This window comes from Cyanistes caeruleus, chromosome 11 (genome assembly GCF_971803275.1).
Source record: "Cyanistes caeruleus chromosome 11, bCyaCae1.hap1.1, whole genome shotgun sequence".
Classification (NCBI taxonomy): Eukaryota; Metazoa; Chordata; class Aves; order Passeriformes; family Paridae; genus Cyanistes; species Cyanistes caeruleus.
In genome coordinates, this window is record NC_141711.1 from 17,381,944 (window position 1) to 17,393,772 (window position 11,829).

The 11,829-nt window shown below is 53.4% G+C and overlaps 1 protein-coding gene across 1 annotated transcript; it reads right to left on the reverse strand.

Annotated features, from left to right (window-relative positions):
• Positions 1 to 251: 251 nt before the first annotated feature.
• On the reverse strand, positions 252 to 7,133 carry LOC147651040 (E3 ubiquitin-protein ligase PHF7-like). Its single transcript, XM_086845438.1, has 16 exons — positions 7,102 to 7,133; positions 6,733 to 7,006; positions 6,313 to 6,404; positions 6,126 to 6,227; positions 5,722 to 5,846; positions 5,483 to 5,645; positions 5,290 to 5,396; positions 4,960 to 5,073; positions 4,695 to 4,813; positions 3,731 to 4,546; positions 3,129 to 3,414; positions 2,126 to 2,252; positions 1,750 to 1,820; positions 1,448 to 1,535; positions 663 to 747; positions 252 to 444 (listed from the first exon to the last, which is right to left on the reverse strand). The coding sequence occupies exons 2-10, from the start codon at positions 6,773 to 6,775 to the stop codon at positions 3,777 to 3,779; spliced, it is 1,635 nt and encodes a 544-aa protein (XP_086701564.1). The 5' UTR covers positions 6,776 to 7,006; positions 7,102 to 7,133; the 3' UTR covers positions 252 to 444; positions 663 to 747; positions 1,448 to 1,535; positions 1,750 to 1,820; positions 2,126 to 2,252; positions 3,129 to 3,414; positions 3,731 to 3,776.
• Positions 7,134 to 11,829: the final 4,696 nt, after the last annotated feature.

Here is an 11,829-nt window from a genome sequence, read left to right on the forward strand (position 1 = left end):
GGCCTGGGAGGCCTTTGACATTGCTGATTGCCCTCACAGCCTCCAGGGCCGAGCCAGAGCTCAATGGCCCCAGCCTGAGCGGACGGTCTGGACTGGAGCCTTCCCGTGGCTCCCCGGAACCCGAGAGCATCAGCGCCAGCTCAGAAACACTGCCTAACCGGGTTTGACAGTATTTTTTCCTGTTAGGTCCTTGAAAGGATTTAAAAGGTAATGTTGTTTGGCAACTTCTTCAAGGAACAAATACGACATGATTCTTTTCAAGAAAGGTTTTATTAGTTTGGTTTCAGTTTCCATTTGGAATTCTTATGCTTCCTAAGACGATCCAGAAACTAATGAAAACCTAACATATTCCTAGGAGAAGTTTTTGAATCCACTACTCGCAGAAGTCTCTAAATTCACTGTTTCTCTTAAACACTTCCCTTACACCTAGTTAGCTAGCTGCTCCTGTAACAGAGAGAGATGCAGTGATTTACGTGGCTGGACATCACAACATGATGTTACACACACCAGTATACTAACAGCCTTTTGTTCCCTGACAGTTACAAAGCTTCAGGCTCTTCTGGAGGTCCTGAATTAATTTTGCGTGCACATCCATAGCCGTGTTCCCTCCCCATGCTCAGCATTCAGCCACAGTTACCAGGGAACAGATGTTCCATACTCACCTCAAGCAATAATCTACGTCTTTCTTCCCAACCCTCTTATTCTTCACTGAACTCTACAGATCTACAAAAAATTACTTTGGGCCCTCTGCACAAAAGAAAACACAACAGAACACCAATCAATAGGGTTCAACACTTGTGATTCTGCTGCTGCTCCCAACAAACATGAATGAACAACACAACAGTCAAGTCAGAAGCTCTATTCTTCATGTCCCTCCTATTCTCTTGCCCCCCACCACATGTCGGCTCCAACAGAAACGTTCCCTACTGCAGCCTGGTGTACTAAGAAAAATGAAAGGCAGCAGCTGTCTCCCTGAACATGCTGAAATCTAAATTGCAGTGAAACAGCAGCTCTTGCATTAAATGCTCAGCAGCAGGATCCCACAGCTGCCCCCCAGAAGCGCTGCCTGCCAAGGGCTGAGATCTCCATTCTAACACACCCTGCAAATCTGATGGGCTGGAAGATTGCAGGGCAGTAACTGTATGAACACAGCCATACATTTCATCAGCGTTATCTAACAAGTCTCAAGAAAGGAACGTCATTTAAGCCTGACTTGAGACTATAGTCTACAAAATAGAACAAGCAATTGTTTTGGCAACCTGTGTAATTTTTGGGGCTGTGTATGTTTTCTTTTGTTGTTGTTGTCTTTGTTTTGAAATAGAAAATTCACTGGCTTCAGAAGAGCAAGCCCCAGATTCACTAGGATGAAGAACCGCTGACAAGAACCCTCAGCATTCCTAACAGTAACACCAGAAAGACAGGAAAAAGTTAAAAATGATAGACCTACCTGAAAAGATCCCAAATGTCTCGGTAACCTGTCTAATGACTATTTTTTTCCTAAGCTCTACAAGTTCCTATAGCTATGAGGTAATTATCTGAAAGAAAGGAAAGGCAGAAAGCTGCTCAGCCTTTATTTTTTACCAGGACTGTCTCGTGGGATTCTACCACAACTTTGACCACAAGAAAGGATGGCAAATTTTGACTACAGAGCATTCATAACCAGGAGGCATCTTTTCCTCCTTACTCAAGTCCAGTGAGGGTTTAAAAGGGAAAAATATAGAAAAGGGGACTGAACAAGTTGTGTCATACCTCTTAGGCGTTCGTCATCTATGGAGAAGAAGAGAACTCTAGCACTTTCTGTGCGTGGTAGAGAAAGAACCCTAGACAAGTACAAAGGGGTTTTAGCATTGTCAAAGGTCCTATCAAATGCCCTGAGCACAAGTTAGAGCTGTAGTGCCTCAGAGAAATGGTGTACATGGAAGAGCTCTACTCCATAGTATGCAAATAAAGCCTTCTATTAAAGAACCCCACTTTTTACAATAAAATTGACTGTGTCTTTGCCTTTTGGCTCTCACTGCTCAGAGGTGTGCAGTGTCAGTTTCCCATTTTCTCAGTGCTGCCATTAATATTCCCACAGCATCCAACTACTACAGCCAAGTAGACAACAAATACAAATGGAACTTGCCTTCCTTGGTGCTTTTCAATTTCTGACATCTCCGGCTCACCAGCAGCCCCAGACGGGATGTCTTGGAAATGTGAATCCTGTTGCCACCTGACGTTTTCCGGTTTTATCATTCCAAGTACGTAAGGCTCTGCAAAACCAGCACCAAAACAGAAAGCAAGTCAAAACCAAATTATTTCTCTGCTTGCCCGGAAAAATTCCTCTTTTCAAGTGAAATATTTACACTGGAGAAGACAGATTTAGGAAGGACAAAATCTTCTTCTCCCTGATTTTCTGAGCTGTAGCTCTCCTCCAGGATTTTCCACTTTGTTCTAGGCATCTCCTATGCATTCTTAAACATTTAGCATCACATCCAGAAGACAGTGAATAGCTTCTGAATTCAGCACAAGTGTGGTGGGCTTGTTGCTTTGTGGTGTTGTTTTTTAATATTTTGGGTAACTTGGCACGGTTTCCTTTCATTCCTACCTGACTGAGACTTGATTAAATATTCCTTCATCTGCATTTCATAAGGCCTTATTTTATCCGAGCTTAGGACTCCCCAGTGATCCTTCAGTTTCTCTTTTCTGAAGGTCCAGGAATAGAATTCAGTAACTAACAGAATGTTCATGGAGCTTGGGGTCAACTCCAGGATTTTGTTCCTCCCTCTACTTTAACACCCATTTTCCTTAAAATCCTGTTGGCTTCCATGTAACTTGGTATGACTGCTGTGCCACCTTTTTCCCTGCTTGAGAAGTTTAGGGGAAGCTTTTTCACCGCTCTGCAAAAATCCCAATGCCTTCTCAAGGCGTGCCTTTCAAAATTCCTGAGATGCAAGCAGGAGTTACCTCTCATTAATCTCCCACAGCCTTGGCAAGCAGCAATGAGGATCAGAATGCTTCAGCAGAAGTACTGACTTCTGCTGCTGAAAATCCTCTGGATTATGACCTTCTTTACACCGTATTGCTCTACAGTGCCTGCCAGAAGCCGTTCCTTAGAAATGGCTCCGTTAGGAGGGTTCTGCTCTTACCTTCTTTGATGCCCAACTCCTCTGTGTCTCCAAAGAAGGAAAACTGGAAAGCACTGGACTCCTGAGTTCTGTCGTTTTCAGGCAAAGGTCCCAGACGTTCGTCTGGGGCAGAGTCCTGTGCATCCTCTTTGTCCCAGCCTGTTTCCACTGTCTTTTCCGGTTTCATCTTTGAAGGTCCAAGCAAGTGTTTTAAATCAGCAGCAGTGTCGCAATCGATTTCTTCAGACACTGAAAGCAGTGTCTCACTCTCTTCTTTCTCCCTCTGCTTTACTGAAGAAAGGCTTTACTGAAATGAGATTGTTTAAGGATAGCGACTCAACACATGTCCTTTTCGAAGACAGCTTCCCTAAGAGCCACCTTGCTCGTCATGTCTCCCTAAAGGTATCCAAGCCATTAAGGATTCACGTTCAAGGGTAAGCAGTGGGGAAATATCTGTCTAAAGACAGGAATGAGTGTCCTTTTTAATCAGCTATGTGCTTAAGTGACTTTTCCCTACACAATACATGGTAACATAGAAATCAAGAATCGTGGAAATGCCAAGAGCTAATTCGGTTTTCCCACAGACCTGCAAGTCTCGAGGTCCCTGTACTGACCCTTCTCACCTTCACTTACGGCAGCAAACAGAGGGACTAGAAAGAAAAGGTGACACTACGTGCTGCTGTTGGAGGTCCCAGTTGAGGCCCGACGTGGCTGGCGGGAGCGGTTGCTCCAGCGCGACGTCCCCGACGGTGTCCCCCTGCGCCTGGGCCTCTCAGCACTTGCTGCTCTCCTCCTGCTCCTGTCCTGGCGACTCCTGGAGCGGACAGGTTGATCCGAGGCTCGACGTTGCACGCAGGAGCGGCTGCGTCTCGGGGACGTCCCTGAGGACGTCTCCCTTCGCCTGGGCCTCTCTGCCCTCGACGTTCTCCTGCCGCTCCTGTCATGGCAACTCCTCGACCGGGCAGGTGGACTCTGGGCATGAGCTTGCTGCCGGGAGCGGCTGTGTCTGCGGGAAGCCCGTGACGGTGTCTCCCTTTGCCTGCGCCTCTCTGCACTTGATGTTCTCCTACTGCTCCTGTCACGGCGACTCCGCGACCGGACGGCCCCATCTGAGGCCCGCCTCTGCTGTTGAGAGCGCCTTCGCCTGCGGTCAGGCCCAGCATGTCTGGAATGGACCCTGTCCTCAGGGCCCGTCCAGCTGCTGGATCTTGCCCTTGGTGTGCGTGCGCTGCCGGTGTCTGCCAAGGAAGAAACTGCATGCCGGGGGCTTCTGTGGCTGCTGGTCCCTGGAGTTGGAGACTGGGGAGCCAGACCCGATGGCACTGCGCTGCTGGAGCTCGGCCTGATGGCCTCGGATTCTGAAAGGCCGTGAGCAGGCTCCAGTCCTGACTGTCTGATCCGGCTGGGGCCATTGAGCTCTGGCTGCTCATCCCTGGGGGCTGTAAAGCCAAACAGGAATGTCAGAGGCCTCCCAGGCCATGCCCAACCAGAACACTGCCCCCAGCCCTCCAGGAGCCCATGGGCTTTGCCGTGCCCAGCCTGGGCACTGGCCCCAGCCCAGGGACACCCGCCTGCTTTGCCTCATACCTGTGCCGAGACCAGCACAGCTGTCACACTCCCAGCGGGTTCTCCTCACTGTCAGGCCAGAGCAGCGCCTGTGGGTGCCCTCGGCAGCACAGGAGGAGCACAGGAGCAGCTTCCAGGGCCTGGGGAAGCAAACGGGTTGATGGCTCTGAGAACAAAGTGTCCCAGCACGGGATTGTGCAGCCGAGCACCACTGGCTCCTTCCGCTTTGAGCCCTTCCTGAGACACAGGTTCCCTGCAGAGCCCCGGGTGCAGCTTCCCAACTCACCCCTCTTCCTCTGCCTCCTCCCTGCCTCCTGGGTAAAGGCATTCCCTGGCATTGCACCTGCTGTGACGCACTCTCAGATCCGCGAAGGCGTCGTTGTCCTCCCATGTTGGCAGTCTGATGGGGAAAGGAAAAGCTCATGTGTTTCTGCTGCCCTGACCGCATGGACGTAACAGGGTGTCCCTGCTCTTCCTCCAATGCTTTTCCAAGTCCCGTGAGAAGCGCAAGTCCAGACTCCCTGGATGGGGCAGGGCCTGGACTGCTGGGGCAGGGCCTGGCACAGCACGGCACTTGCACCCTCCTGTCTTGTGAGCCCCGCAGAAGGACACCAACCTGAAGGGGATGCGGATTCCCATGATGAACATTTCGACAGCGAACATGCCATCGTCTCTGCAGAGGGGGCAGCAGAAGGAGAAAAAACCAGCACGCATGGCCTGTCCCTGCAGGGCAAACAGAAGCAGTGTGAGCCAGGCCCTGGTGCTGCTGAGCACCTGCTGTGTCCCAGGCCTGAGGGCATGGCTCCCACCTGGAGGCAGTCCCTGTGGAACCAGGCTCTTTGGCACGTTGGGCACACTATGGTGGTAAAGGTCATTCTGTCTTCCACTGGCTCCATGCAGATGGGGCATTCGGTGCCCGGCTCTGGAGTCACCTGCACCATCTGCTCTGGACGGTGCTCAGGGCAGTAGGACCTGGGGGCAAAAGGACGGGCATAATGAGAAAGTCTTGGTCCTTCCCCAAGGGTGGCCAGAAGGGGAGAGGAGCTACCTGTATGGGGCAATGTACTGCGTAACACAGCCGCCCTCCTTGGCACAGGGCAGGTGGAACCATCTGTCGCAGCCTTCCTCGCAGCACATGATGGTGGCCCCGCTCTGGCCGCAGACGCAGCAGTGCTGGAATGAGCCAGGCAGCCCCATCAGCGGCAGCCTCGGGGCCTCCCCAGGCAGCCCCAGGGCTGCGGGCAGGGAGCAGGATGGGGCTGCTGCTGGCTCTCAGCCCACAGAGCCAGCTGGTGGAGGAAGCACCTGTGCCAGGGCCTCTTTGGAGCTGCTGGGAGCCAGACTTTGTCCCACAGCTGGCTGCATGGCCGGCCTTTCTTGCTGGGGCTCTGGGCTAAGCTCTGGCAAACGTCTCCTGGCACAAATGTCCCTGCTCTTTTGCCAGGCTCTCACCTTCTGTGCCGCCCGCCTGACTGCACATTGGATATCTTGAGGAAGAAAACCCAGGAATCCAACCTGTTTCTTTTCTTGCCGGAAAAGAAGAGTGGCAAAATACTGCAGAAAAGGGGAAGAGGTGATGAAGACAGGGTGGCAGGGACTGCCCATTGCAATGCGGGAGGGAGTGCCCGGAGCCACTCACCAGGCAGAACATGTGGGCACAGAGCCCGTATTTCTCCCGTCTGTTTCCGCAGGTGTCCGGGTCAGCGTCCACACGATGACACAACACGCATGCTGCAGGGGACAGAGCCAATGGCAGCGGGCGTCAGCAGCTCTGTGAGGCTCTCAGCCCGCAGCATCGACCCCAAGAGCTGCTCTGTCCCTGCCTGCGTGCCTGGCTGATGGGCAGGGCTGGAGGCCTTGGAGAGCAGCGGCCATTGCGGGCACGGGGCTCCCAACAGCTGCCCCCTGGCCCAGCTGGGCCCCACTTGAGGAGGAAGGAGGCTGCCAGCCCTGGCCTGGCTGAGCAGCTCCTGCCTCCTTTGGCTTCTGCTCTGGGCCCCACGCTGGCCACCCCGACAGCCCCTGGGCCAGGCTGTGGGAGGGCTGCTTTGCCCCTCACCTGGCTCCCTGCCATCAGGGCCCTCCTGCTCTCTGTTGCACATGGCGGCTGTCAGCGCTGAGTCCCTGTGCAGGAACGCCGCTGTCTCCGCCAGGTGCTGGTCCTCTCTCTCTGTGGGAGGAAGAAAAGTGATGGGAGTTTGGAGAACAGGCCCAGAGCTACGAGGGTGCTACTCCCTGGTCAGCCCTGCGTGAGCCCTGCTCCTGTCCGCCTTCTGCTCCCGTCGTCGCGTTCAGGAACACCGCGGTCTCCTCTGGATGTTCCTGCGCTGATTCTGGGAAGGGAGAGGCAGGTGAGCCTGCAGCGCAGGCCCAGAGCTCCGAGGTGTGGGGCCCCTCTGGTCCCTGGGCAGCTGCATCCCTGCCTTACCTTCTCCTCCCGTTGCCAGGTCGCACTGACACACGGTCTGAGCCCAGCCTTCCCTTGTGGGGCTTTGGTTGCACGTGTCACAATGGCCACTCTGACATCAGCATCTTGCTCCCAAGATTCACGCAGCCATGGCCTCACATGCCCGGCAGCCACTTGAGGCTGCCCCCTTGGGAACCGCGGTTCTGACATGGTTCCAAGCCTTTGGTCAGCACGGAACCAGGCCAGAGACTCCTGCAGCAAGTGCAGGGTCCAAGCCCAAGCCCCAGGGCAGCCATCGAGGGTGGCACTGTAGGCACAAAGGTGCTGTTCAGGCACGGCCACGCCAGGGCTCCTGCCCCTGGCAGTCGGTTGCCCAGAGAGCTTGTGCAGAGTCTCTTGCACTGCACAGATTCCAAACCTGCTCTTGGTGAACCGATGTTTTCCTCAAGACCTCTCTGCAGTAAACTGAGATGAACCTGATTTCATGCCCGTGCTGATCACTGTTGGGAACAGGAGATAAAGCTGGGGACCACTGCAGCTGCCTCCCAACCTCAATTCTCCTGTCATCTAACGATCTCATGAATTTGACATTTCCTATTAAGCAGAAAAATTAGTATTAAGCTTCTGAGAAAGCTCATCCTTTACACTGACTCTATGGAAACCCGGGAAATTCAATGAAAGATTACCTTGTATCTGACTGGAGAGCTTGCAACAGTGCTCAGCTCAGGAGTCAATTGCTTTTCCCACATTAAAGAACTTTGCCAGTTTTGTCCGTGCTTTCCTTCTAGCAACTATATTGAAAAAAGTCAAGACGGGACACACGCAAACCGTTCTTGTAGAGTTTTCGCATTCACGCCTTTGCAAACACACTCCTGCAAAGTCCAGATCATTGACTGCTAGAACAGTCAGCGGGACCCCAGGGAAACAGGGCAGGGGCTGACAAGCAGAGATACCCTGCACGTGCCTGATGCTGGGGCACCGGGAGTTCACCCATGTTCCTGTCTCCAGGGGAGAGCCCCCTTGGGTGGAAAACAATGCCTTCACTGAACTAGGAGGGAGGCACAGCAGGTGCAATGCCAGGGAATGCCTTTACCCAGGAGGCAGGGTGGAGGCGGAGGAAGAGGGGAGCGTTGGGAAGCTGCACGCGGGGCTCTGCAGGGAACCTGTGTCTCGGCAAGGCATTGAGGCAGAAGGAGCCAGAAGAGCTCAGCCATGCAATCCCGAGCTGTGGACACTTTGTCCTCAGCACCAGGAACCCGTTTGCTTCTCCAGGCCCTGGGAAGTGCTCCGGTGCCTCTCCCGCAAGTTATGCATCGACACACAGCCACCGACTCTTCCTCAACCCTTCTCAGCACTGGACAGCAGGACACAGTAAAATGTTGTCTCTGGTGCATGATCTAATTATTCAAAGTCTAATTATTCAAAGTCCTGCAAAGAAGCAACTTACATTGAAAGCATCCACACCAAAATCCCCAAACCCTGGTACAAATCTTGAACTGACACAAGAAACATGTTCCTATTCAGAAACACAGTGTTGGCTAACATTTTGGTCAATATTTTTTCCTATTAGGTGTTTGAATGGATTTCAAAAGTAACATTTTTTGGCAAGTTCTTCAAGGAACAAGCAGGAAACACGTGTGAACTCGAAAAGAAGATTTATTGGCTTGCTTTCACATCCCTTTTGGAATCCCTATGCTTCATCCAGCATGCAAGAAAATTGTGAAAATCCAACTTCATATTAGGAGAAGTTTCTGAATTTGCAGTTTGCCTCAAAGACTTTCTGTACACAGTTAAGGAACTGGCTCTGGAACTTACAGGGATTGAGTGGTTCCCCTGACTGGACATCACCACATGACCTTACCAAAACAACTATTCTTGCCTCGCAATTTGAGCTCTTCTAGAGGCTTTGTCCTGAGCAACTTTGTTAGGTCCCTCTCTGCTCGGCTGTCGAGCCTGTCCAGGTCCCTCTGGAGGGCAGCACAGCCTTGTGGTGCATCAGCCCCTGCTCCCACTTCTGTGCTATCAGCAAACGTGCTGAGGGAGCGCTCTGTCCCTTCTGCCAGGTCACTGGGGAATAAGGCAAACAAGGCTGGCCCCAGCACGGCCCCCTGAGGTCACAACCCTCTGAGTTTGGAGCTCCACTGTCCACTTCTCCACCCTACTCTCCCTGAACTGCCTCAGGAGCATATTATGGGAGACAGGGACAAAGCCTCGCTGAAGCTCCAGCTGACAACTCAGCCACTGCTCTCCCCGCACAAACCCAGCCAGTCACTGCAGCACAGGTGGCTATGAGATTCCTCAAGCATGGTTTTCCCTTCCTGTTATTCCCGAGCTTTGGAGATGACATCCAGGAGGAGGTGTTGTGTCACCTGTCGGGAGATGGAGGAGAGGCTGATGGGCCTGCAGTTTCTTGGCTTCTTCTTGGTGCCCTTTGGGAAGACTGCAGTGATGCAGGCTTTCCTGCAATGCTCATGCCTCTCTTGCGAAGCATCACCTTCCCTGACTGGCTGAGAGAGCTCCCAGTGCCGGGGCCAGGAGCAGAGATTTCCCCTGGCCCCAAAAGGGAAGGCAGGGCTCGGGCCGTGTGTCAGTGCGACCTGGCAACGGGAGGAGAAGGTAAGGCAGGGATGCAGCTGCCCAGGGACCAGAGGGGCCCCACACCTCGGAGCTCTGGGCCTGTGCTGCAGGCTCACCTGCCTCTCCCTTCCCAGAATCAGCGCAGGAACATCCAGAGGAGACCGCGGTGTTCCTGAACGCGACGACGGGAGCAGAAGGCGGACAGGAGCAGGGCTCACGCAGGGCTGATCAGGGAGTAGCACCCTCATTGCTCTGGGCATGTCCTGCAAATTCCCCACACCCTTCTTCCCTCCACAGAGAGACAGCACCAGCACCTCGAGGACACCGTGTTGTTCCTGGACAGGGACTCAGCGCTGACAGCCGCCATGTGCGACAGGGAGCAGGAGGGCCCTGATGGCAGGGAGCCAGGTGATGGCAAAGCAGCCCCTCCTACAGCCTGGCCCAGGGGCTGTCGGGGTGGCCAGCGTGGGGCCCAGAGCAGAAGCCAAAGGAGGCAGGAGCTGCTCAGCCAGGCCAGGGCTGGCAGCCTCCTTCCTCCTCAAGTGGGGCCCAGCTGGGCCAGGGGGCAGCTGTTGGGAGCCCCGTGCCCGCAATGGCCGCTGCTCTCCAAGGCCTCCAGCCCTGCCCATCAGCCAGGCACGCAGGCAGGGACAGAGCAGCTCTTGGGGTCGATGCTGCGGGCTGAGAGCCCCACAGAGCTGCTGACGCCCGCTGCCATTGGCTCTGTCCCCTGCAGCATGCCTGCTGTGTCGTTGTGTAAAGGCTGACCCCTGTGCTTCCCCAGGCCCTGGCAAGTGCCCCTGTGCTGCTCCTGTGCTGCCCAGGGCACCCACGGGCGTTGCTCGTGCCTGAGAGCGACCAGAACCAGCGGGGAGTGTGACAGCTCCGCTGCCCTGGGCTCGGCTGTCAGGCCAAGACACCCCTGGGCAGGGGGCAGTGTCCTTTTGGGCCTGGCAGAGCCCGTAGGCTCCTGGAGGGCTGGGGGCACTGCTCCGGCCCAGCCTGGCCCAGGCCTGGGAGGCCTTTGACATTGCTGATTGCCCTCACAGCCTCCAGGGCCGAGCCAGAGCTCAATGGCCCCAGCCTGAGCGGACGGTCTGGACTGGAGCCTTCCCGTGGCTCCCCGGAACCCGAGAGCATCAGCGCCAGCTCAGAAACACTGCCTAACCGGGTTTGACAGTATTTTTTCCTGTTAGGTCCTTGAAAGGATTTAAAAGGTAATGTTGTTTGGCAACTTCTTCAAGGAACAAATACGACATGATTCTTTTCAAGAAAGGTTTTATTAGTTTGGTTTCAGTTTCCATTTGGAATTCTTATGCTTCCTAAGACGATCCAGAAACTAATGAAAACCTAACATATTCCTAGGAGAAGTTTTTGAATCCACTACTCGCAGAAGTCTCTAAATTCACTGTTTCTCTTAAACACTTCCCTTACACCTAGTTAGCTAGCTGCTCCTGTAACAGAGAGAGATGCAGTGATTTACGTGGCTGGACATCACAACATGATGTTACACACACCAGTATACTAACAGCCTTTTGTTCCCTGACAGTTACAAAGCTTCAGGCTCTTCTGGAGGTCCTGAATTAATTTTGCGTGCACATCCATAGCCGTGTTCCCTCCCCATGCTCAGCATTCAGCCACAGTTACCAGGGAACAGATGTTCCATACTCACCTCAAGCAATAATCTACGTCTTTCTTCCCAACCCTCTTATTCTTCACTGAACTCTACAGATCTACAAAAAATTACTTTGGGCCCTCTGCACAAAAGAAAACACAACAGAACACCAATCAATAGGGTTCAACACTTGTGATTCTGCTGCTGCTCCCAACAAACATGAATGAACAACACAACAGTCAAGTCAGAAGCTCTATTCTTCATGTCCCTCCTATTCTCTTGCCCCCCACCACATGTCGGCTCCAACAGAAACGTTCCCTACTGCAGCCTGGTGTACTAAGAAAAATGAAAGGCAGCAGCTGTCTCCCTGAACATGCTGAAATCTAAATTGCAGTGAAACAGCAGCTCTTGCATTAAATGCTCAGCAGCAGGATCCCACAGCTGCCCCCCAGAAGCGCTGCCTGCCAAGGGCTGAGATCTCCATTCTAACACACCCTGCAAATCTGATGGGCTGGAAGATTGCAGGGCAGTAACTGTATGAACACAGCCATACATTT

What these genes read in the sequence shown, in the direction of transcription:
- LOC147651040 (XM_086845438.1), bottom strand. Translation starts at nt 6,775, where the DNA reads ATGTGCAACAGAGAGCAGGAGGGCCCTGATGGCAGGGAGCCAG. An exon ending in CCCTGATGGCAGGGAGCCAG is followed by an intron (nt 6,405 to 6,732) that starts GTGAGGGGCAAA and finishes TGTCCCCTGCAG; the next exon opens with CATGCGTGTTGTGTCATCGT. An exon ending in CTGTGCTGGTCTCGGCACAG is followed by an intron (nt 4,547 to 4,694) that starts GTATGAGGCAAA and finishes TTGGCTTTACAG; the next exon opens with CCCCCAGGGATGAGCAGCCA.